General features: G+C 44.0%; 1 protein-coding gene across 3 annotated transcripts in view; it reads left to right on the plus strand.

Moving 5' to 3' along the window:
* Window positions 1-26992, plus strand: part of PAPPA2 (pappalysin 2) — a 280044-nt gene that overhangs the window by 191318 nt on the left and 61734 nt on the right. For all 3 annotated transcript variants that reach the window (XM_060643580.3, XM_060643582.3, XM_060643581.3), the window contains 3 exons: window positions 3077-3248; window positions 6872-7049; window positions 8260-8473. In XM_060643580.3, the coding sequence (XP_060499563.3) occupies window positions 3077-3248; window positions 6872-7049; window positions 8260-8473 (564 nt within the window). The remainder of the gene's footprint in view (window positions 1-3076; window positions 3249-6871; window positions 7050-8259; window positions 8474-26992) is intronic.

Genomic DNA, 26992 nt, shown 5'->3' on the forward strand with positions numbered 1-26992 from the left:
GCCCTAAAACCATTTCTCACTTCATAAACAGGTCTGGGTTTGGTGCCTTTTTTTTTTCTTGGTCTTATTTCATGCCACACTTTCCCCCTCTTCTGTGCTCCCCTCTTCCGTCTCACTCTTCCTCCTTTGCTGCCAGTGCTGGAAGGACTTCTTACACCGGTAGCCTAGCAACAGCGGTGAACGGAACCCCATCTTGACAGAAGGAGGCTCATTCAGAGTATTTGCTCTGTGTCTTATCTCGGCACGCATTTGTCCTCAACGATGACACGGATTAATTAATTGGCTGGAGTCAGTGACAAACAGCACGTGCTATTTCACATTAATTTCCTGGCAACAAGCTGACAGGAACCAGAACTGTTAATGACTCTGTTTTCTAGTACTCTCTGTTTACCAGGCTGAAGAAATATTACTTTCTTGTGGACATCAAGGAATGCAGCAGCATCTATGAAACTTGGAGCTCTGTAGCATCACTAATGAGGTGTATTGATCTCATCCCATGGAGGATGGTCAGGTTTCAGATCCCTCATCCAGAGAGGTCAATAAAGACTCGGGGAGAAAGATTTATTTCCTGTACTGCATACCCAATTATCAGCACTGGATTTGGGGGAATTTATGTTGAGAGTTAACAGTCCCTACCCCCTAATTCATATATTCCTCCCTCCACCACGCTCCGTGGAATGAATCTGAGGGAAACCATACCACTGAAGGGAATGCTCAGGACTCAGAGGATTAAAAAAGTTTCTTTCATACCACTCAACTCTAATACCTCTATCCTATACGTAATAAGCATAGATAAAGAATGTCACTGACATATGACTTAAATCCTAGGGGTACAAGATAAGAGGCAGCAACTTTTGCATATTCAGATCAAATCCATCCTTTTTGGATTAGTGCTTTTTTGGTTTTTAAGTTTTATTTATTTATTTTGAGAGAGAGAGAGACAGCGTGGGCAGGGGAAGGGCAGAGAGAGGGAGAGAGAGAATCCCAAGCAGGCTCCATGCTGTCAGCACAGAGCCTGATGTGGGGCTCGAACTCATGAACCCTGAGATCATGACCTGAGCTGAAACCAAGAGCCAGATGACGCTCAACCGACTGAGCCACCCAGGCACCCCTTGGATTAGTGCTTTTAAAATCAATTCTCATTTATTTCGAGGTGGTATGTGCATATTCAGTGACCTTTAATTTTTCACTTTCTTGTATTTTCCAGCTTTTTAATAAAGTCATTGGCTGTTAACAGAATTCTAGGACCATTGACCATAACAGAATTCTAGGTAGAGCAAATTAATGATGATGAGAGTCACAGTATCCTTTCAACTAATAATATTTGACACCACTGACAACAACATCATGAACAAGAAAATATAGGAAAATATCGAGTTGGTCACCTCAACTAGACTATGATTTCCTTCGGGGCATGATACTTATTGTACCCCCGGTACTCAAACGAATACCTTGCCAACAGTAAGTGTGCAGTAGATGTTGATTGGTGAATGAATGAATAGGGGCAAGATGGTTGAATGACTGTTTGATGATAATACTTTTGTGTTTCGGATTCCCGTCTGTCATTTGAAAATTTAACAAATTACCCATTTTAGTAGCCATTGACTGACTTTGCTGTGCGAACACATTTAAGTCAGCCAGCTTTTATTGTGTTTGCTACTGCAAGGTATATGGTGAATATAAAAATGGGTCAGAGTCGGAATTTGTCTTCGAGAAGGTCATAATCTCGTTGGGAGTTTGAGCACTTAGGAGATACTCAGATCCTAATTGCCTTGTAGATCCAAGGATGGAAAAATTAAAGAATAAGCAGATGCGTACATGACTATAATATAGGATAGAGTAATAGGAGTGTTAGAGGGAAATTATTTTTAAAATTTCCCTGGGAGGTTCACAGGAGGAAAATGCCTGAAGGGACTTCTTGGAGAAGAAAGTCCTTTTAGAAATCTCGACAGTTTGAGCAAAGCTACAGAAATGGGAAAACCAAAAAGTATGGATTGCTAACAGAAAACAAGCCACTGAGGGTGGGACTTGGGCCATCAGCAGTGGAGCAGTAAGGGGATTTAGCCTGGGAACCATAACACCCTGTGGGATATGTGCCTTTATGATCCTCCTCTTATGAGGGAAGGAGCTGAAACACTGGGGAATGAATAACTCAATCAAAACACACAGGTAGTAAGTGGCGGATCCAGGATCCAAAGTCAGACAGTATGGGGCCATGCCCTAATTTTTCATCTCTACACTGCTGCCGTGGGAAGAGGGCAATGCTCGTTTTGCTCTTGCTGCTGTTATGGTCCAGACTGAGTCACCCTGAACCTGGGGAGGTAAGCTCTGTCACCCATTCTTGGTTGATTGGCCCTAGAGCCCTAGGCAGTGGTCCTGCTCTGCTGAGATGATGTCCCCGAAGCACCTAGCACAACGTCAGGCACAAGGCAGGGATTTAGTATGTGTGAGTTTCCTCTTCCTGTCATGGGCTCCGTTTCTCATTAGCCGGTGTGGACGTTCAGTGGAGGGTAGTGCTATGGCTACAGTTGTCAAAAATATTTCCACACCAATCAGTGAATAAATGTTTCCTTTTCTGCCATCTCAGATACCCCAGACCTTTCATGTAGGGCCCTCTGGAATCCATCTGTAATCAAACAACTGAAAGGTCAGTGTGTGACACAACCAGGGGCCCCCAGGATCCGCTCCTGATCTGGGTCTGCTCTGATTGTTTGGGACCCAGTGGTACCGGTGGTTAAACATTTCGAGGATTGCTCTCTAATCTACCCATTTCTGATGCCATCCAGAGCTCTTGGGATACATTCCCCACCTCGTCCTGTCACCATTTTGTCCTCCTGGAAGAGCCGTAGGAAGTCGTTTAATCATTCGTGACCCGTTAGCTGATTATCGTTCTTTTTCATTTTATGTCACACGGTTCCAGGTCATACGGAAGGAGGTGATGAGTTCAGTGTTGGGTCTGGAGAAAAATCGTTCTCTTTGGTTTGGAGGCACTTTCCAGACGGGAAGCTGCAGAGTCTTTGCTGTCGCCCTCTGGTTTGGAGTCAGTCTAAGATGCTTTTGCTTCTGTCATCCCCAGCTGTGTCCACCGGCCCTGTGGGGAGCAGGGCAGCTGTGCGCCATTGCTGCTTGATCATGCGGATATGGTGAACTGTACCTCTGGTGGCCCAGGTCACATGAAGTGTGCTATCACCTGTCAAAGGGGGTTTGCCCTTCAGGCCAGCAGTGGGCAATACCTCAGGCCCGTGCAGGTGAGTTGAAAACCCATGGTCATCGAGACCAAGCTCCTGGGGAGGGAGGGTACCTACACTCCTTCCCCGGGCTGAATTGGGGAAAGGCAGGTGTTTTAAAATCATTTGGAAGGAAAGGTGAGGATTCTAACAAGCAAGGAGAGCACAGCTTCACAGAAATGCAAGGTATATAAGAGCACGTGCAGTTCTCATCAACTAGGGTGCCGGTTTCTCTCGCGCAGACAGTAGGTAGGGATACTTATCCCATCCTCCTTCCTTGTTTCTGTCTTCCCGTCAGAAATTATGGTCCCACTTTTGACTTCAAGATGAGAATGCTACACCTTAGACTTGTCCACAATTTGTAAATAAGATAGGTTGTAATCAGCTTGTCTGTGGCTCATGGTTTGACCCCCGGACCTCTTTACAAGAAGGTTGGAGAAAGAGTCTGATTTTCTTCCCTGTGTTACTGAGGTGGGGGTTATATCATGGTTCTACCTTTTACCTAATTTTCCACTGTCTGCAAGGTACCGTATTAACCATTTCCAGCATTTGGAGGGAGTAGAACATGTTAGTTAAGAGCGTGGCTCATGTGACAATCGCAGAATGAAATTTTGGCTCCACTGTTTATTAGTTGTATAATTTTTGGTAAAAACAAGCTTTCTTCCATGTTTGTGAAATAATGAGGACAGAAGTATTTATGTCACTGAGTTATAATGATGACTGATGGGAAATAATTTAAAAGCTTCTAGCTAAGGGGCGCCTGCGTGGCTCGACTGGTTAAGTGCCTGATTCTTGATTTCAGCTCAGGTCGTGATCTCACAGTTCGTGGGTTCGAGCCCCATGTCAGGCTCTGTGCTGACAGCAAGGAGCTTGGGATTCTCTCTCACTCCTTCCCTCTCTGCCCCTCCCCAACTTGTTCTTTCTCTCAAGATAAATAACTAAACATTTTAAAAAATTTAAAAGCTTCTAGCTAAATGATAGGCACACAGCACTCTGTTAAGCTGCCATGACTATGAGCATGATAATGTATTCTCAACTAAGACTTCTGTTTTCCATCTTTCCTTTAGGGAGCTTTCAATACTCTGCAGAGGGATCTTTAAACTTGAAATCAACCATTAGAAAACCATGACCATAATATGAGACAAAGGATGCATTAGGGAAAAGATAATGGTGCTTGAGGAGAGGACCAGAAAGCCATGGTATGATCAGGAAAAAATGGATGCAAGCCTGGTGGTCAGGTGTCAGTGGTGCCCAAGATTGGAATCTTTTGCCTTTTGTACCAATTGACTACTTAGTAGGTTGTAGATTCACGGAAAACCCTCACTTGCTTAGAGATAGTCTGAATTTAAATACACAAGAGTTGGCTTCAGATGGTTTAGGTTCTTCATAGAGAAACAGTTTTAATATACCTTGAGGCACCAACTCCTCGGTCCGTGATGCTTTGGTCAGAAAGGCAGAGCTCTTATTACCTATTCTTAACCCAGCTTAACTCACACTAAAAAAGATAGAGGGAATGCAAAGGAATTGAGTAGGGATTAAATACATTTGTGTGATAGGTAAAGAGGGGGAGAGAAGAAAAGACAGTGTTTGCAATGTGTTAAAGTTAGGAGCAAAGTCAAGACAAAATGGGCAATATTTAATGAAGGCGAAGCCAGGAGAAAAACCAGGCAATATAGGCAGAGTTTGAGACAGATGCTGTGATTGTTGTGGTTTGAGACAGGCTTCCAGGCTGCGATCAGTGTGTGAGGGGCAGGGTCTGGGTTGGGAGGAGGAAGGTGGGAGCTCACCTTTGCCAACCATATGGTGGAGTCAGCAAACAGCTCCTGTCACCCGAAGCTGGCCCCACTGAGGAAATTCTACGATCCCGGCTCGTGAACACAAGACAGTGGGGAATATTTGCTTTTTGTTGACACAAGAACTGAAACTAAACAGAAAAATGTGTCTGGCTTTGACTTGGGTCCTTCTGGCAGGCAACAGGGAAGCACTGGGAAGAGGGAGGAGCAGCTGGCCAGGAGCGAGTGTCAGGGGTGACAGGTGCTTTCACCAGTCATTGTACCTTTGGCTTTACTGCCACTGTGGTCTCCTGGCGGCATGGCTGCTGAGCCGCAGAATCTCCCCGCTCTCTCTCTGACCTGTGGTAACCCATTGGCTGGAGGGACGGCTGTGCTCTTTCCCAAACAAGCCGTGAACTTCCAGGCCTCTTGGTTTCTGCTCATTCTGTTCTCTTCACTCTGGACTCTCTCTTCTCCTCTACCCCTCTGCTGCTGGGAAGTCCTGCTCATCCTTCATAGGCCAGTTCCTGGGCCCCCACCTCTGGGAACCTCCCTGCAGACACTTACCTCCTGCTCACAGAGGGGCGCTTCCTCCTCTAGCCCCGCCCCCACGTGCCATCTCCCCGCCACAAAACAAGCACCTAGATATGAGAGGGCTGTCTCCTTTTATATTTTTATATTTTCTCTCTTCTTGGTCCCCATTTGCTCCTTCTTTCGTTTTGTCGTTCGCATCCTTTGTAGCGTGTTCTTCAAATCGTTAGAGGAGGGAGTAGGCTGAAACGTATAAAAATGTTATCTCTTGCATTTTCCTTCCTTGTTGCCTTTCGTCCCTTCCTCTCTCTCTCTCTCTCTTTCTTTCATTCCATACTTCCTCTTTGGTTTTCTGAGCCGTTGTTTCAGCCTGTGATTTGCCGTGCTGCTAGACGATGAGGTCCTTGAGGGTGTCTTGTGTATCCCAACCTACACAGAGCCTGGCCCTTTCCAGGGGCTCAAGAAATGTCTCTTCATTTATTTAGTGAGGATGAACCCTAGGGCCACCCAACAAACATGACGGGCTCAGGGAACTGGAATCTCTCCAGTTTAACCACAGGTTTGGAAGGTGCCTTGTGGGCATTAATTCTTGGCCGTTCTTGGATACTCTGCCCAGCAGAGATACGTACGTTCATAGCATTATCGATTGGCTCACCCTCCAGGGTGTCAGCAGGAGCTGGATGACGTGCTCTGAAGGGGGCAGTGTGAGAGACTTTAATACAGAGACTACCTATGAAGGCAGGGTGCGGGGAAATCATAAGGGTATGGTGCAGAATCCCAGGGTGACGGGGTGACATCACCTATAGGCCTGAAGAGTCGACTTCAGGGAGCAGTCAACAGAACCCACAGGAAGAGAGTGCAGGAGAGGATGGAGAGGGCCACCAGAGGACAAAGCCGGCAGGCAGTAATGCCCTAGAGAGGGAGCAGGAAGAATGAGCACCCTGACCTCCCTTTCCTTCCTGGCTCTGCAGTCTCCCACCTGAGTGTGCTAGGTGTTGGGGCCAAGAACAGTCAGAAGAATGAAACCCACAGGGGCACAGAACACGGCGGAGGAGGGCACAGAGTGGATCCAGGAGCCCATGGGGGGAAGCCACGAGTTGGGTGGGAGGAGTGTCTCCATTTCATGATCCTCTTACACTAACAGGGGTGGTCAGCAGCCGCCCACCTGGCTATTGTGAGACTGTATCAAAGCCAATAGGGCACGAAGGGGGAGCGAGGCAAAATAATTTGGTCCGTTGTGAATGTTTGCACCAGTAATCACCGGGACTCTTCCAAAGCTTGGAAACTGCTTTGATAAGCCTTTTCATGTGACCTTGATGGAGGAAAATTCTCCGTTTCCAGAAGGAAATTCTGCTCACCTGTTCCTCTGGGCACTGGGACCGGGCTGTGAGCTGCATGCCCCTTGACTGTGGCATTCCCGACCCATCTTTGGTGAACTACGCAAACTTCTCCTGCTCAGAGGGAACAGACTTTCTGAAGCGCTGTTCAATCTCCTGTGTCCCACCAGCCAAGCTCCAAGGTATTGTCAGCCAAGCAGGAACCGAACGCAAGTCCTCTTCAGCCTCTCACTCTTTGGGGGTTCTGTGGGGGGGGTCTTTCTTCCACCCTAGTACTCTTCCCATTTTCTCTGCTGTGCCACCCTCTCCTGATAACACCACCAAAGTCCCAAAGGGCAACGCTTTTCTTTGTCCCGATGACATGGAAAGATGCCCTGTCTCAAGTCTCATTAATGAAAGACACTTAGACTTCCCTGTTTTTATTTGGTTGTATGTCCTCTGGAAACAAGCTGAGTAACAGTTGCCTGATCACATTAATAATTAAGAAACGCTTTACGATGCACATTTTTTACTTAACATTTACAACCTTCCTCTGCATCAGGTGCTTTTAGTTCTATTGTATAGGTAAGAACAGAGTTGCAGGAATCGCCCCTGGCTGTGCTGAAAGTAAGAGCTGAAGATGGGAGAGAGCCTGCTCTGACCCCGCACTTACTCTTCACCTCTTCTCAGCCTTTGGTGTGCCTAACAAGGACCCAGGAGGCTTGTTACAAATGCAACTTCCTGGGCCTAATGCTGCCAGAGCCTGATTTAGTAGGTCTGAGATGCATTCATGATGTTACTGTGGGAAGTTCATGGATTGCATTTGGAGGGACCATGAATGGCCCTGGGGCATAGAGTGTGGTGTTTATGTACAGAACTCTGCATCCAAACTACCCGAGTTCAAACCCTGTGTCTGCCGCTCTGGCAAGTTACCTGAACTCAATTTCCCCACCTGCAAAGTAAGAGATAATGATGGTATCTATTTCAGCGGGTTGCTTCAGGTGTGAAGTTTATGCAAGTGTCGTAAAATACTTAGAACAGTGCCTGGCATATAAGCCCTCCCAAGGTGTCTTCTCTGATTATTATTATGCTTTCCACGATACTGCCACTAATATATTTTTGTTATTTGTAGTTGGGAAAGGAGGTAATGATTTGGCCGATAGCTATTCTTCCACTCTGGTCAGAAAATACCTACCTGACCTCCGTTCTGTGTAGGAGATCACAGGAGATGCTCAGTGGGGGAAAGAGAGATAGCATGAACACTGGACCCGAGATGTTAGAGACGATTCTCAACAAAGAATTATGTGACTTCCTGAGAACACCGACAGTTTGACAGGTTTTTGTTCTTTTCTGCTGAGCGTTGGTTTCCAGACTCTGCCCTGAGCATCCTGTGCTTTTCTTTCCTGGGGTCAGGACTGAACCCATGGCTGACTTGTCTTGAAGACGGGCTCTGGTCCCTCCCAGAAGCCTACTGCAAGTTGGAGTGTGACGCGCCCCCTGTAATCCCGAATGCCAGCCTGCTCTTGCCTCACTGCCTCCAGGGCAACCATGACGTGGGCTCCGTCTGTAGATACGAATGCAAACCAGGCTACTACGCCAAGCCGAGTGCCGAGGGTAAAGTCAGGAGGTAAGCTGGGTTGTTTCTGGGTCTTTGCAGTTCTCTCTGCCCTCGAGCTTTCACTTGTAAATCCCAGACCATTGTTTTGGAAATAATATTAAGATCTTCCGGTTGTCCATTGCTTGTTGTGTTTGTTTTTCTGTATAATCTCTCTTTACCTGCACAGGTGTATTCTCCAGGCAGACAGGTTGACCAGGTGTGCTTTCTGTAAAAATATTCTTTCCCATAGGAGTTCCCATCAGCCTCACTTAGGGGCTTTTTATTTGTTTGTTTGTTTGTTTGTTTATATTTTTTAATTTTTAAATTTTTTAAAATGTTTATTTATTTTTGAGAGAGAGAGAGAGCCAAGTGGGGGAGGGGCAGAGAGAGAGAGAGAGAGAGAGAGAGAGAGAGAGACAGAATCTGAAGCAGACCGCAGGCTCTGAACTGTCAGCACAGAGCCAGACGTGGGGCTCGAACTCACGAACCATGAGATCATGACCTGAGCTGAAGTCGGATGCTTAATAGAGTGAACCACCCAGGCACCCCCCTTAGGTGCTTTTTAAAAGAATCTCTGCCCTGGGGGCGCCTGGGTGGCTCAGTCGGTTAAGTGTCTGACTTCGGCTCAGGTCATGATCTCACAGTTCATGAGTTCGAGCACTGCGTTGGGCCCTGTGCTCACAGCGAGGAGCCTGCCTCAGATTCTCTGTCTCCCTCTCTCTCTGCCCCTCCCCTGCTCTGTCTCTCTCAAAAATTTTTTAAATAAACATTAAAAATAAATACATAAAAATATCTCTGCCCTAATTACTGTTTTCCTTGAAAGTAAGTGTTGGGAGCTTCCCAAGTGTTACGCGTGTCGCCCAAATCCAACTGTGGGCAGAACATCCTCATCAGGACGGTTGGGAATTTATGATTGTGGCTCTAGGAGAAACTGCCTGGGCTGGTCCCCAGTCCAGACATTTATTACCTGTGTGATGCTGGGAAGGTTTCTTTCTCCGCCTCGGTCTTTCTCATCTGTAAAACAAAGACGGTAATAATAATACCTATCTGATAGGGCTTGTGTGGGGACTAAATTGATTAATTAAGTAATTAAGCATAAGGTTTGGTAAATTTATTTTAAAAACATAAAACTCAATACATATTAGCCATTACTATCATTGTAGTCTGTCTGCCTTCTCCTTCCCGGGCTCTGTGTGCGCGAACACTCCTAGAACATTCCCAGACCTAGGGAAACCGGGAGCCTTTCTGCTGATCAGAAAGAACAAAAGCCTCGCGGCACCCTTTAAGAGGAAAGGCTCTGAAGAGAGTCCTGCTGGGCTTCAAATCCCAGTCAGCCCCTTTTTTTTTCAGCTGAGTAACCTCAGGCAAGTTATGTAGCTCTTTGGGTCTCCTTGGTAAGTTGAAGATAATGGCCACATCAGTGTTGAGGTGAAGATGGCAGGAAATAATGCACCCCCCTCCCCTGCCTGCCTTGTGCCAATGGCTCAATAAAGGGTTTCAGAAAAAGAAGGCTTTTCTGAACAAACAAAACAAACAAAAAGCTTTCAGAAAAAGGAAACTCCTTTCACTCAGTAACTAGTAGCCATACTTTCCCTATCATAAATTATGTGGTATAGGAGAAAATCTAGTTTGTTTCTTACCGAGGACTTAATTAAAAGTCTCCCCATGGTAGGTATTTTTTTAAAGATGGATTTTTAAAAATATTTTTAAGAATGTTTTGCTTATTTTTGAGAGAGAGAGAGAGAGAGATGGGGGGTGGGGGAAAGGGCAGATAGAGAGGGGGACAGAGGATCCAAAGTGGGCTCCACGCTGACAGCAGTGAGCCCGATGTGGGGCTCAAACTCATGAACTGTGAGTTCAAGACCTGAGCCAAAGCCTGCCATTTAACTGACTGAGCCACCCAAGCGCCCAGGGATTTTGTGTTTTGAACTAACAAGATCCCAGCTATGGCATTACCAGTGAGGCCAAGGGATACAGGGTTTGCTTATAAGCTAGACTTCTTTAAGGGGACAGAAGAATATCAGGAAACTTACTCTCTGGCTCTCATTTGACCTTCACTAATCAGTACTCAGCCATCTTTTTGTGGGATGGATTGAGTCTGACTTTGTCCAGAGCCTTCCACTCCAGAGAAAGCCCAGGCTTCTATAGGCTTCTATGTGTGTGTGTGGGGGCGGGGGTGGGGAGAGGGGCTGCGGGGGCGGAGGGGCGGGGGGCAGGCAGGGAGCAAGTCAGGCGAGAGCCAGGCTGATGAGAATATGAATAATACTGATGAAAAATTCATTAAGAGGCAGCACTGGGTTCAGTGGACTCTGGCAGGTATAGTCAACAGTTTTTGACAACTGAAAACACATTTGCATGTGCTTTTCATAGGATCTAGATCAATTTGCATAGGCACACATTGACAGGCAGTGAGGACCTGGGCCACCTTCAAGTGGTATTACAACTCACCTGCAGGCTGCTGTTTTCTGGCTTCTTCCTTCTCTCTTCTTGCCTCCCTTTTCACAGACCTGCACCTGACTCAGGTATCTGCAGAACAGTGCAGAGAAGAATAATTGAGGGGGAGAGAAAATTCTCCAGACCAGCAGGAATTAAGGGTGGAGGGATTATTTCTAGCTCCCTCGGCCCATGGCTGAGCTTTGTGTTGAGACCGAGCCTTCCCCCTAGAACTTTGGGCTTTCTGCCTTACCCTGCACCTCTGACTCGGCCGGCTTTCCCAGTCCGGGCAGGGGCACACAAGGGCCATTTGTTGGCATAGCTCTTCTGGTTGAGAAACTGGAAGCTTGCAACATCGGCATCGGTTTTGGCATAAACATTTACATTCGCAAACACCGTGCTGAGGAAAGATTAAATTATTTACCCCACTGTGTAAACTGATTTAAATCTTAGTTTACACCTGTTTACATAGCAGGCGGTGGATTGGTAATCAGAAGTTTGCAAGCCGGGCGTAAATCACTGTCACTTACCGCTTCTGTTTACCCAACAAACTATGTCAGCCTTGTTCCTCGCTTGGTGGAAAGAGCCCAGAGTTGTACAAATGGGGCTCTAAACTTCTTTCTAGGACATGTGAGCAGGAGAAGAAATTGAAAAAAGTAAGCAGGGAGATCAATCCAGACAGAGTGGGCATATGCTCATTATATGCAGTTCTGTGCCTAGTGGAAAAACCCACTTGATGGCCAGATTCGCACCTGATTGTTTTCATGACTCTGAACAATGTACTCAATATCCATGTGTCTCAATTTTTGCATCCATAATGTGAGGGGTAGTAATTTCTACCCAACGGTGCTGTTTTGAGGCTGAAAGTAGGTAATGCACTGAAAGCATTTTATCAACTGCCATGTTCAGTGTAAATACCAGGCATTGCTTTTTGTTCATGTCTTTTTAAAACAAGGAAACAACTACCAAAATATCAGCCAAGTACATCCCTTGATCTTAAGTCTGTTGAACATTGTTTCAAGACGAAAGGGAGACGAGCACTGGATCTGACTTTTCTCTTTGGATCGACCCATTTCAGTTTTGTCCCATTCAACTTGGAGGTGGCAGGGAGGGCACGGCACCGGCTGGCAGGTTCATCACGTGCGTGCTCTGTGCCGGTCTCCTGGCTGGGGCTGAGGAAACACGCATGAGGAAGATCTGGGATCTGATCTCCGGGAACACGCGGCCTCCATGGCCTCCCCCTTTCACGTGCTTTATTTCTCCTTGAAGTACAGTAGAGAGGGGGACGCAGCCACAGGTGGGCACTTTCACCGGGCCCCTGGACTCCTAGCCCCTTCTTCCCAGGATTTGAGAGTGGCACCACCCGTACTGGATCTAGTCCCTGAGGACAGGCAAATGCAATAGCTTAGGCCTGAGTCAAAGACTCTGACCCTGAAGTCATGGCTGGAGTCAGCATCACCCAGGCCCGATGGCGTCCCCAGAGGGAGATTGAGAAGGAGGGTAAATGGATGTTGGGAGAGCAAAAAATTCAATAAAACAAAAATAAACATCTATATGATGGTAGAGCCATATCCTGAAATAGCCTGCTATCATCAAAGATGTTTGGGAGAATATTAAAGACGTGGGAAAACATTCACAATACAATGATAAGTGGGTAAAAGCAGGAAAGTAATTGTTATAATCAATGATATGATCTCTATTTTCCATATTAAAATTATATTTTATCACTTCCTTAATAGCTGGAAATGATTATGATACTGGTAATTATAACCTCTAGGTGGTAGTTTCATAGGGAATATCTTTTCTTTTTCTTTTTTTATTTATATATATTTGCTAAGTTTTCTAGATTTTCTAATGAGGTAAATGGATAAACGTTTTAAAAACTAAAATAACGAAGTGAGCTATTAAGAGTAGATTATAGCAATTTGTGGAGGCAGAGAGTGATAAAAGTAAAACTAGGCAGATCTTTCTCCATAGGCAAACCCAGGAGAGACCAGCACCCCAAGAAGCAGGAGGAAAGGTCCATGACCTTTCCACCACGTGCCCAAATCTTTCTACGTTCTTTGAGGACAAGCACTGTCTTTATTCTTGAAGGCCACTTCATACCTTTTCTCATCCAGTCCTGACACCTCTTCCCTAACTTCCCGTGTATCACCTCACTCCCCAAAGTGAAGAGTCTGCTCACAGGTGTGCAAGCTCATCTACACCCCAAACAAGCTCTCCCCTTCCCTGCCGTCTAAAATGCAGTTCATCACCTTGGTTCTGGACCCCATCTCCCTCCTCAGGGATTTCCCTCAACACATTTCCCCTTTTCTTTCCTGCGTCTGAGGCTTCCCTCTTCCTTTTGCCCAGTCACTTCTCTTTCGTCGTGCTCAGGTTTCGCCCATGTTACAGCACAAATGAGCAAAGCCTTTTCTTGATCCCATGCTCCCATCCTGGCTACCGTTCTTTCTTTCTCTGTCCCTTTTACACTGAAACTTGTGGTAAGAGTTGTTTGTCTTCACTCTCTCATTCTTGCCCTCTTTTCTGTCCTCCACACCTACATTCACGTTTTTACTTTCATCTCTTCGCTAGATCTGGGCCTGCCACGGGTCTTTCTACTGCCAAATGCAGTGACTCTTCTTGGACCTCAGGTTACTTGAGAATATTTGGCTTGTGTTCGGGTCACCATGAGAGAGGATGGACCCTCCCACCCATAATTTGGTGTGGATGGTGAAACTAATGATACCACACACAGACCAAGAGAACATGAAAAGGTTTATGACTCACAAAACGAGGTCTTCTGGGACGAGAAGGAGAGGATCCCAGGTTGACCTTCAAATGGCTGGAGACACAAAGGCAAAGAGAGAGACTGGGGTTTTGTGGTGCTTAGGGAGTGGGGCTTATGCCAGGGCTTATGTTCATGTGAACAGAACCTGTGTGGCTTGAACTTTCTGCTGAGGCTTTCTGACAGGCTTGCTCCATGAGGGAGGCGGTGGGGCTTGGAAGCTCTTGACAAACATGAAAAATGGAGCCAGGCTCTTTATTATAGCATTGTTGGCTACAACCTGCTTGAAACTTCTTCCTTTATTCTGTTCTGTTTCGCTCCCTGATTTTCCTTCTTCTCTGTCTCTTCTCAATTTTATTTTCTAGCTTCCCCCCTCTGCCCGTTCCTTCAGTGTTGGTGTTTCTCTGAGCTCACATTTCTCTCTTGTTCTGCACACTTGTCTGGGATGGAGCTCATTGACCGCATAGCCTTGACTATCATCCACACGCTAATGCTTCCTAAACCCATACCTGCTACTCTAGTCTCTTCCATTAACGGCCATAAGTACCATTAGAACCACTGCTCATGGATGCAGCCACTTGGATATCCCATCTGTACTTCAAACTCTTACTATATAAAACAGAGCCTCTTATAATCTCTCAAATCTTAATGTTCTTCTGTGTTCCATGCGATTCATCAGGCCAAGAACTTACACATAATTTGAGACTCTTTGGTGTCCTTCACCCCCAATCAAATCAGTCATCAACTTCCATCTAGTGTCATCTTACTGACTCTCAAATATGCCCATTTCTCCCCATCCCTGCTGCCACTTCCCTGTAACAGGCCACTATCTTTTTCCACTTCTCAACTGGTCTTTCTGGCTCTAGTCTTTCTCCCTTCAATACATTTATCACTCGGCAGCAAAAGTGATCTTCAAAAAACTCAACTCCATTTGTAGTTTTTCCCCATGTGAAATTGAATGGACAGCCTTTCTGCCATTTCACTAGGGAAAAAAAAAATCTTAAACTTAAAATAGTTTCAAGGTCTTGTATAGTCTAGCTGGGCTTTGCTTACTTCTCTAGGCTCATTGCTTAATCTCTTTCCTGGGAGACCACTTCCCTCCAACAGTTACACACAACACCTTCTGTAGTGTAGGTTCTCATGCCACTGGATTTATTTTACTTCCTCACATAAGCCTTGGCTAACATGCCTCTGGGTCAGAGCTCTCCCGACAAGGATCTTTGCTTTAGCTGACTCTTACTCTCCGATTTTTAGCACAGGTGTGGTTTTACCTAGGAAGACAATCAGATCTCCCATATGTAAGAAGTGCCCTTCCCATGGGTCGCACTGCACACAGAAATCTTCTGGCAGCATCATTTATCTCGCTGAGTAGAAATTGTCAGGTACTTGTCTGTATTCTCCAATAGACCATAAATATTTGTTTAGCTCTGTGTGCCCAATGGTTACTACATTTATTGGTAGGCACTCAATAAATACTTTATGAATGGATGGAAATTCATTTATTAGAAAAATCTTGATAGGAATTTGGGGTTAAATTTGAGGCTAAAAATGGCAAAGGAAAGGGGGGGGGCGGTTTCTTAGGAGGGAGTGGAGATCTCTATTTCAAAAACTTTAGAGTAGAAGAACTCTAAAAACATATGTGTATGTTTTTCTTCTAGCATTTGTCTCAGTAACATGGGAGGAACAGTCTTCCACAAAGACAGTTTACTTTTATTTATTCAACACACATGTAAACTTGATTAACACAACTCAGTACGAGTTGTTAGTCACACAAAAGGATTAGATCTCTCAACAGGCTCCCCAGAACAACAGTGCTCTTACCTGACCGCATGTTCGACTCGCCTGGGGAGACTGAAAAAATCTTAATGTTCAGCTCCTACCCCACACCAATTACATCAGAGTCCCTGCAAGTGGGACCCAGGCATTAGTGTTTTGCAAAGCTTCCCAAGTCACTTCAGTCCACGGCCAAAATCAAGAAGCACGGCCCTAGTGGAATCTTTGTTTCTTTAAGAACAGTATCAGTCATGGGATTTTGACTTGCCTAAAAATATCCAGAGTAATGTTTTCTTTTTTCAAAAGTAGTGTCACAGCACTTTTGCACGCCAGATTTTTACATGTCTCTTTGAGGCTTATTTGTTTTTGGAGTTAGTCAAAAAAATACAAACAATTGTAGCTCCAAAGAAATTGTTAAATTTAAGTAGTTTCACGAGTTCTTTCTTACTGACATTTTACAATACACACACAGGCTCCTTGAAACCTCTTCCTTTTTCTCCCAAGCAATTTACTTGCACATATACGTCATTTTTCATCACGCCTTTATTGTTTCATTCACTTGACTTCCCAGAAAGCTAAAATAAATGTGTTTGACTTCTATTTTATCAAAAAGACCATATTATATTCCTCCTTATCTTGCACTCCCATGGTTACCTTGTTCTCATTTAGGTGTTATCTTTATGTGTGAAGGTTAGGTTAACCTCATTAGGGCCCATAATTAATTTCACTTCGAAATTATTCCAACCTTCTAACTTTACTTAGACAGCCTCTCCCTCTATAAGCCATTCATCAAGATGCCAAGTGAAGTGGGCTGTAGTCGTCAGATCTTCCTCAGCCTGATTGTAAACAGCTACACTTTCTGACAGTCACCCGTGGTATCAGCTTTTCCAAAGAACATCAATCTAGCTGAGTTCTATAAGCACAAACGTAGGTCAAAACTGTGATACATTGGCCTCACACTATGACTCGTTAGTGTTTAACAAATACTTGGTTGGTATACTTCTTCAGTGGAGTTTGTCTCTTCCAACTTGGGGGGAGGGCTTGGGATGGCCTTGGACTAGTAGACATGTGGACTTTAGCCATCTCTACACATAGAAAGATCATTTGGTATGGAAGAGAGTTAAAAAGCCTAAGGCCTTGGCTCCGTTCTGTTGGGGTGATGATATAATAAGACGATCGTATATTATGATATAGTAATGCAGAGCTTGATATATGGTAATAGTAATATGGGTCGATAGATTATTATCCTCCAGACAGATGAGGAAACTGAGACTCAGAGTATCATTAGTAGCCTTCCCATAATCACTCAGCCGATATATGGTGTTAAGTCATTCTGACTCCAAAGCCCGTGCTCTTGGCTAACAAGACTTTCAATATTGAGCAAATTACTACATATCACTGGGCCTTTTTTCCCCATGTCTGTAAAATACGGGAAAATCTTGAGTGACTTCCAGCTCCAACAGCCTGTATTTCATTTTCCATCTCAGTAGAATCAATGAGAAGAGTTAAGCACTTTGGCATAACACCATTGAGAGAAGTGATACGTGACAATTTATGGCCACCAGCAAAAACACAGAGAAGCAGTGATATGTTAGTGTACAGGCATCATCTTAGTGGGCAATACTTACAGTAATACTTGGAGAATTTCTGGTCCGAGCCAAGGGTCAAGGTTTCATTCTCTTCTAATTGATAGGTTCTGATGGATTGTTCTCCATTCACACCCAGGAGGATTGGTTCTTCTTTGAAGACAAAATATGGGTACATTTTTAAGATCTCTAGAATTGACTTTAAAGATTAAGTACTTCCCTAAACCTTCCCTAATGAGGAAAATTTAGTTAAAATGCTAAGCAGGCTTTCCTTCGTCCAAGATCTATCTCTTGGCTTAGTGGTTAAGTACACAGGTTCTGGGATTAGTGAGATCTAAGTGTGAATCCTAACTCTGCCATTTATTAGCTCTTAGACCTTGGGCAGGTCACTGGTCTATATTGAACATCACTGTTTTTACTTATAAAATGGATTTTAGGAAATAAGAATACGTATAGATTCTTATAAGGATTAAATTGGATAATGGCTGTAAAGAACTGAGCACAGTTCTTAGTCATTGAAGCTTTAGGTCAGCAAAAGCTGGTATTTTAGCATCATCATTATCATCATCATCAGGTTAATTCCCCTTGCAAAATTACCCTTGCTTTTGGTGTGTTTAACATGTAAACTCTTTCTTTAACAAGGAATGCACTCAGCTACATTTTTATCAGTGGCTGTTGTCTCCCACCTATGGTTGGTGCCCTATGCTCCCAAAAAACAACATGGAGACCAGGAAGACTGAAGCTGGTCTTCTAATTAGGAGGTACAGGTCTTCAGTTACCGGGGCCAGTGGGGGAGTGCATTTCCTCTGCCTATAAGACACACACACACACACACACACACACACACACACACACGCACACATCAAAACAGAAAGTTCATTAAATTTAAAAAATATGTATGCAGTTTCCTCCCCCAATCAGAACTCTCTCTAAATGCTTCATCTCATCCTGCTGTCAACTCAGTGAGTTATCCAAATACTACAGTGGCTTCCAGTAGACCATGAAAAGGAAAAAGGGGGACGTGGGGAGAAAGAAATGGAAATGAAATAGTAAGATAGAGCTAGACATACTTCAAAAATTGGGGCCAGCAAATAAGGTCAGGCTGGTCTGGGAGGAGAAAAGAAGGGCATGTCCTGGAGATGTTACCTAGATTTTGAGACCCTTTTGATCTTTTTGAACTGTGACTTGAATCTCTGAGGTTCAACTGATTTTATCGTACCTTAAGAAGGGAAAGAAAGACTTGGCTAATGAAATGGAGATGTGTAGTGAAGGTAAATGTGTGAAATTCCTTAAATATCCTGGATTTGCAATTAAAAAAAAATCAGGAAAATCATCTATGTAATTTTTAAACTCTGTGTCATGACATTGTGCATAGGCACATATGAATACATGTTAAACCTATGTAGATCTAGGACCAGACACATGTGTTTTCTGTGATTTGCCAGTTAAGGGACAGGACACGCTATAATCTCTGGGTACACTCCTGCATCTGGGAGAAATGGAAATTTGTTTTCTTTCCATTAAGACATTGTCTGGCTTTATAATTAGTGTTTATAGTAAATACATTCAAAGTTTATCCTTGGAATCCTCAATTCTCTTGCCATTGTAGGATAATGTGAGCTTTAGGCTAATCTATTGCAGCCTCTTTTGGCATCAGAGTGACTAAGCCTCTCCTCCAAGCCTTGGCCACTCAAATGCACACCCGCATGCAGGCCAGCTCACTGCTGCGGGCTGCACGGGGCTCCAGCCATTGGCGTGCAGGCCTTCACGTCAAATACAGCATTTGCTGAACTCATAAATTTCCCTGTGACCTTCAATCTCAAGCTAGGGAGCATCTGATTGCAAAACTGTCCTTCTTCTTTTGATTTGATATTACACTGACTGCTGGTTTCTCTATTAATCAGGAAGAATAATATTTAAAATCTTATATGAGTAAACACTGGATTATTTTATATATGATATATATATATATATAACATACACATATACATATATGTATATGTATATATAACATATCATCATATAACTCATATGAGTAAGCACTGGATTATTTTATATATGTTATATATATGTCACATATACATATATGTAATGTATATGTATATGTAACATATACATATACATACACACATATACACACACATACACCATACACACGCACGCACATACACACACATACACATATATACACCAATAGTTTCTTCGACCCATACTTTCTCTCCCTGATGCCTTTTCTTTGCTTCTTTTTCCCCCTACCTCATCCTCCGTCTCAGTCTCCTATTAATCCCTTCTTTAGCCTAGTGGGTGAACAGGATGATTGTGACCTTCTTTTGGTGTCTAGTGATGGGGTCAGGTTAAGCCAAACTGATTTACAAACTGTCTCCTGAAGGATTCTGGGAGGGACAAAAATCTGCACAACTGAGTAGGGTGGAAAGCCTGTGTAGAATGTTAACACGGAACACTCATCACATACACAGGGAGAGAGAAAAAGAGGGATGGACCGAGGAGTGTGGCTGAGTAGATCTTTTGGTCATCGGAGCTAATAATTTCTGCTGTTCACTGAGCATTGCATGTGCCATTCATTGTACTACATACTTTATATACACTAAGTTATATGAACTTATTTTTTAAAACATTTATTCATTTTTGAGCGACAGAGAGAGAGCACAAGTAGAGGAGGGCCACAGAGAGAGAGGGAAACACAGGATCCGAAGCTGGCTCCAGGCTCTGAGCCATCAGCACAGACCCCAATGCAGGGCTTGAGCTCAGGAACCATGAGATCATGACCTGGGCCAAAGTGGGATGCTAAACCAACTTATATAAACTTCTAATGATCTTGTAAAGAAGCTGGTATTAAACCCTGTTTTCAGATTGGAAAACTGAGACAAGAAAGCTAAATAATGTTTTAAAAGCCAGAGATTTATTTGGAGCCACACCTGGAGTTCGAGCATTAGTCTCCTGATTCCAAGTCACCTGCTCTTCACCACTTGGCCACACCTTATTCCTGATGGGAATCACCCAGTGCAGCCACTAAAAGCCTACTGAAGTCCCCTGGGGCCTCTGACTCTTCCTCTTTAGTCAGGGAAGGTTTCAAGGAGAATGTTAACCAGCCTTTTCATTCTAGCCCACATCAGAAGGGTGAGCTGACTGGAGCACTGTAAATGTGGGATTCCCCTGTGTGAATTCCAAAGTCTTTAGGCATATCACAACCTTCCAGAAGTTCTCAGAACTTAGTGGGCTCAGATTTTATCATTGCTATGACTTCTGGACAAGGAGCTATGTAAAGAGCTTTGCTGTCCAAAAGAGCAACAATGATATGCAGTGATTGAAGAGTTAGTTCCAAGGTGAGTGTGGGGATGTGTGTTTCTACTGTGAGCACTTCCCTTTTTTCTAAGTTTATTTATTTATCTGAGAGAGAGAGAGAGAGAGAGAGAGAGAACGCACACGTGCAAGCTGGGGACAGGCAGAGAAAGGGAGAGAGAGGGGGAGAGAGAATCCCAAGCAGGCTCCGTGCTGTCAGTGCAGAGCCTGACGTGGGGCTTCATCTCACAACCGTGAGATCTCGACCTGAGCAGAGATCAAGAGTTGGAAATTTAACTTGACTGAGCCACCCAGGTGCCCCTACTGTGAGCACTTTCTATCTGGCCTGTCTGTGACCTGGGCTGACCAGGAACAGAGATCTAGCAATACCTGAAGGAATTCATACACTGAACACTTTGTGAAGATAGACAAAAGAGTTCTTGCAGTGAGAGAACCTGCCCTCTGATATTGAATTCAGACAGTTTGGGGCCCTTTTTGGCCAGAGTTTTGTCCTACCTTCCCTCCTCCAGGTGCTTCTCTTGCCTTGCCTCTTCCTGAACACAAGATAGAACAAGATAAAGCTGAACATACTTCAGAAATTAGGGTGGGCACACATGCATATGTGCACACTTTTCCCATTTATACTTTTGGCCAAAGCTTCAAACACACTCCACCTTTCACACCTCTGGGTTCTTTCATGCAGCATTCTTCTGGCAGGTATGCCCTTGTCTCCTTCCCTGTCTAATGAACCCATCTCAAAGTGTTTCTTTCCTGATATCCTTCATGTCCCCAAGCAGTGCTGGTGGCTCCCTCTCCGGGTCCCCCATAGGTCAGTACTCTGGTTCTACAACTACTCCGGTATCTGTATCTACAACTGCAGGGCTTTCTGTAATGCACAGGCACATACTAGATGCTCAGTGAATACTTGTTGAGTGGATGTATGAATAGACAAGTGAATGATGGAAGATGGTGAAGGCAAGAGATCCCTGTTTAATAGTTTTTGTCTTGGACCCAGTTCACTCCAGCATTTCAGTGTAATTACCAGGTCTGCAAATACACACTGAAGGGAATGAGTATTAGAATTTTGCAGAATAATGTTAATTGCCATTGTACATGTTTGGGTTTAAATCACATGCATTAGAGAGGAACTTCAGAATGTGTTAAAATCTGGGGGTAACCTGAGAAGATTCAGTAGGAAGGTAACCCTGTTAACTATATGGAGAATGACGTGAGGGGCCAAGGGACTCGTGCAAAAGAGATTAAGTAGGAGCTATTGGACTTAAAAGGAGAGAGGCTGAGGGTTGGACAACCAAGGCCGGCACAGGAGGAGGTAGAGAAGGGCCTCGACCTTGAGTTAGGTGTTCAGACCGGGGGCAGGGCATTGTTGCATCTGCAGATTTGGAGACCTAAGATTTAGTAGCAGAAAGTCCAAAGATAGAAGTGAGGGGTTGGGGGGCACCTGGGTGGCTCAGTCGGTGAAGCATCCGACTCTTGATTTCAGCTCAGGTCATGATCTCCTCCTTGTGTTGGCTCTGTGCCAAAGCGTGGAGTCGGCTTGGAATTCTCTCTCTTTCTGCCCCTCCCCTGGTCACACACACATTGTCTCTCTCTCTCTCTCAAAATAAACATTTTTTAAAAAAAGAAGTGAGGGGTGGGGCTTCCAAGTAGAACTGTACCTACTTTTAGGACTTAGCTCATTCAGAGAGGCTCTATTTTATGTGGAAAAAGAGCTCTGTAAGGGGCATTTTTTTTTGAGTCAGGGAAGAAGGAAAAACCAAAGCCAATGTGTCTGGTGGGATGGTCCTGCTGATGCTATTTCTAGTCCGGTACAGTAGACTGGGGCTAAACATCAGCAGGCCTGCTGTAGAGAGGCTGGAATCACCCACGGGCCACGGACTGCCCGTGACTGCTCTTCATCTAGGATATTGGCTTGAGAAACCAGGTCTGCAGTTGGTTAAGAGCTGGTATGGAGTTCGGAAGTGCTGATGGTTCTCTCCGGGGTGGGGCTAGAACACTGTCTTTTAACATAGTCTGGAGCAGAACTTCTCAAACCTGAATGAGCATAGGAATCACTTGGGGATCTGGTTGAAATGCAGACTCTGATTGAGTCGGCCTTGGGTGGAGCCTGGGATTCAGCATTGCTACCAGACTCCCAGGTGATTCTAGTGCTACCGTGCTGGGAACCACGTTTTAAGTGGCAGGGGGCTAAACTCTATTCTGAGCAAAGAGGCTTCGAATTTCAGTTCGAAAAAAGCTGCCTGTGTGTCACACAAAACACTTAACCAGTTAACGCTTCAGTTTCCTTATTTATGTAATAAAAATAATGCAGTTACTCCTTGCTTTTGGGGGATGTTCTATGTGGTAGGACTTTGTGACACGCAGTGCACTTGTACTTGGTAAAGGGAGGTACTTTATCTGCTCCTCCATTTCTAGGAATACTGGTGCTTCCCTGTTATGACTTAGGCATTGCCATCAGATGGATCCCTTTTCTTCCATCAACCACTTAGATAATCCCAGGCAAGGTATCTTAGTTTTCTAAAACCTTACTTACCTCGTCTATAAAATAAACATTTATATGTTCATTGAATCCGTGTTTATTGGTGCCTGTTATGCACCAGACATTGTGCTGGCCACTGAAGATATGATAGTAAATAAGGTCTTACTCTTACCAAGCTTACATTCCAGTGGGGGTGACAGGAAACAAATTCATAAAACCAAAAAAAAAAAAAAATTACAGAGCATGCCATCTTTGAAAGATAGGTGCTTTGATTAAAAACGGAAAATAATAAAGGTGTAAAATAAGGTTGCTCTGGGGTGGCAAAAATTATTTTTAGATACAAAAAAGAGCCACTCAGAAAAGCAAAAGGAAAAACACAAGCAGGGAGAATTTCCTTTGGTAGGAAAGAACTGGGTTGTGCTTGGGATTCTAAGTCCAATGTGGACAAAGTACATTGAAGAAGGTGAATGGGGTAGGATGAGGTCAGAGAGAGTGGGCCAGATCATGCAGGGCCTTGTGAGTAAGAATTGAGAAAGTGTGGATTTTTTTTTCCAAGCAAGAGGAGGCAACTGAAATGTTCTAAGCAAGAAAATGACATGATGTAATGTATTTATTTATTTTATAAAATATCTCGCCGACCGGTGTCTGCCAACTGGATAGAAAGGAATCCAGAGGAGAGAAGTGGGGTGTCCAGTAAGGAAGTGAGGGGTGGAAACTTGGGCTAGCGCTCATAACAGTGGAGATGCAAGAGGTATGGGGACAGATTCCACTGATATTTGGGAGCAGAATCTGAGAGGACTTGCTGATGGATTGAATAAGATCAGATGGGGGCTTGGAGAAAAGGTAATATTGAGAGACAGAGTAGAATCAAGGATGTGTTTTAAGTTTCAAATTTGAGCAACAGGATAGATGATGATAGGGGGTGTCATTGAGGGAAAGAATGAGGGAAGATAAAGGAATGAAGAACTCACATAACAATCGTCCTTATCACACCGGGTGGGTTTGAGGATCGAATGATATAGATATATATTCTTCTGCACAATCCCTAACACTTCAGTGCGCAATATTTTATTGGTTTTCTGTTATTGTTATTATTCATGAGGGACTACCCACTGGAGACACCGGATGCCCTTGATGGGTAAAGACATGATAATTCTCTTGGACTCAACAAGCATCCTTTCAAAAGTAAATATTACTTTTGAAAACCCTGCAGTGGTGATAGAAGGATGGGGTAGGGTAGATTCATGTGTGCCTCCAGCAACATCAGTCAAACTTTCAGCCAAGTTTTGATTACAGGATCTTTACTTCTGGCAGTGGAGTAAGAAGCAGAAAGAGCACAGCTGGATTTTCAGCACTAGGTGGATACCACAAGTTCTGGAAATTGGAAAAAGCATCTTCTAACTTGGAAATTGTGGTGATTTGTCTGGAGTACTTAGAAGGAAAATAAATACAAACCTGCCCCCTACCCCCAACTCCTCATGATACCATTTCCAGAGTAAGTTGTCTGGCTGTAGCTGTTTCTGTTTTGTCTTTGCTAAGCGTCCAGCCTTTTTCACCAGGGTTGTTAGGTAGGTGATTTTGCTCTCTGATTTCTACAGGCAAGGTTAATTTTTGCTATTGGAAATTAACGTCGATTTTAGTAGTTTGCCAACCTGGCTACATAGGAAGACTGCTGGCCCATTAAAAAAAATACAGAGTGCTAGGCCAGTCCCAGGGTACTTGATTTAGTAAGCTGTCAATCTAGGTCTTTAAAATGTCTCCATGATTGGCCTACAAATGTCATTTGGAAACCACTGGTCTGAGGATCGGCGTTATATTATGATTTGAAAACTCCAGAGTCAATTCTCTTTTGCCAGTGAATCGCTTGCAATGTGGCATTGGGCAAGTCTCCTCATGGTTCCTAATGTGATAGTTTAGCCTCTTTTACTCACTGGAATGAAAAAAATATAGCAGATAGTCAGTGAGTAGAATGTTTCATCTGAAGGACATTTGGACTGGACTATCAAAGAAGTCTTGGAAACCCTGTCCTGGTGAGGGTCTGCCTGTGTGCATTGATCTAGTATCTAATGCCATCATTCTTTGAAACACAAACCTGTTCACTACATGATTTCAAAGTACCTCTTGACTCTTGATTCATAACACTTTATGTGAACGAGTTGAACCACTGTGAATAACCAATTTTTTTCATTAATGATTTTAAAAGGCTCAGAGGTCATTTCTCAACACTAAACTTAGCAGAGGGATCTGTGGCACCCCTGGAGATCAAAGTCTCGTCATTGCTATAGGCTGTAGTCCCCTTCAAGGGCCCTACGTGGAAACAGATTTCTTGGAACTGGAAGGAATTGGGACACTGAATCTTTGCCACAATCACAGTCCCTTATGGCCAGAACCAGCCCATGGCACTCAAGTGCCAGGCTCCTTACTATGGGATCTCAAGGTTAGTGCCACAAACAGGGATTGACAGCATTGACATGGAGCTAGTGAGACAGCGCTTGCTATTGGGCCTTGAGGAATTGACCAATCAAATGTGTTGTGAGAAGTCTGAGTGTAGAACCTGAAGTATGTCATCTGATAGAGTGCCAGGCAGAAGCTGTGAGAGGTGTGTGGAAAAATGACCATAATAGGCCATCCCCATACAAGGGAGAAGAAACAGGGAAGGAGAATCCATGAGGTTAAGGGGGCATAGGGACCCCTGTATAAATGAAATGCCATTTCCTAGGAAATCAGGTATCTTTCCCAACTTCCTTTCACTCCTGCCTGTAGTACCTCTGATGGAGTCCAGGGATACCAGTGAGAACTACCTTCCAGCATTCTCCCTCTCTAAATTTTAGTGATATTACTGGTAGTTTGGAGTGCAGGGCCTGTCACATTGTTCAAGTACCACCGACAGTGCCCAAGGCACTCTTCCCCATGCAAGTTTGATCTATCTACCTTCATCCCTGAGGTTATTAAACTGGCAAGGAAGTATATGAAATTGGCATTCTTGAATGGCTCTCTACTCTGGGCAGGAAAAGGGAGGACTATTTCCATGTTGAAGAGTTCCAACCAATTCAGAGAAAAATACCACATGAAGTCAAAATATTATCATCTTGGCCAAGCAAGGGTTTTCCTTTATAGCCATGCTGACATGCAAGGTTTTACAGCCTTGCCTCTCCCCTGGTGTCGGTGGTATTGCCTGCTCTCTCCAGCTGGAGGATGTCAGTTCAGCAGAGGTAGAGGAAGGATCTCATCTGCGGGAGGTGGTAGAAAGAAGAGAGTCCCTGGGAGGATATAAACTCTGTAGTGTGAAAGAAGAGTAGACTCTCCAGTCTATAAGAGGGACAAAAAGGAGTTTAGTTATAATCAAAACAACTACAAACCTTTCATTGAAATTACATTTGGGAAAACATTTTTAAGTGGCATCGTTTTTTAAGGGAAAGAAGCCATATACGAACTAGTACATGGTGTATGATTTCATTTATATAAAGTTGCAGAACAGGCAAGACTAATCTGTGCTGATGAAAAAGTCAGAATAGTGTGGGTTGCAGGGGTGTGGGAAGGTTTAACTGTAAGTAACACCAGGGGATTTCTGAGGAGCTGGAAATACTCTTTCTCTTGATCTGAGTGATTATTCAGGTATATTCACATGTAGAAATTCCTTGAGCTGTATACTAAAATTTGTGTAATATTTGATCTGTAATTTATTACTCCATACAGAAATTTAAAATGAATCTTCTTTTTTTGCCATACTCATAGATGTGGTATCAGGATAAAGGGCATCTGGGATATTCACTAAGATAGAGATGCTGTTAATATTCAAAGTGGGCTATAGAGCATAAAAGAAGCATTTAAACCTGACACAGTGGAAGGACCAGCCACAGGCTTTGGCAGAAGCTCACCTAGGTCCAGGTCCTAACATTCCTTTTACTGTAGATCTTTGAGCTCGCTTTAAATCTCTCTCAGGCCCAGTTTCCTTCTCTGAAATGTGGATAATAGTATATTTACCTTAACTGCCATTTGGAAGATTCAATGAAATTATATATATATATATATATATATATATATATATATACACACACACACACACACACACACATATATATATATGTATATGTGTGTGTCTTGCCAAATACCTGAAATATAACTCATAAATAGTATTTATTATTAGCAGATAGTAGATATATGTTCACATAAACCATGATGCTTCAGAATTC

The sequence above is a fragment of the Panthera onca genome, chromosome F1, assembly GCF_046562875.1.
Source record: "Panthera onca isolate mPanOnc1 chromosome F1, mPanOnc1 haplotype 2, whole genome shotgun sequence".
Lineage (NCBI taxonomy): Eukaryota > Metazoa > Chordata > Mammalia > Carnivora > Felidae > Panthera > Panthera onca.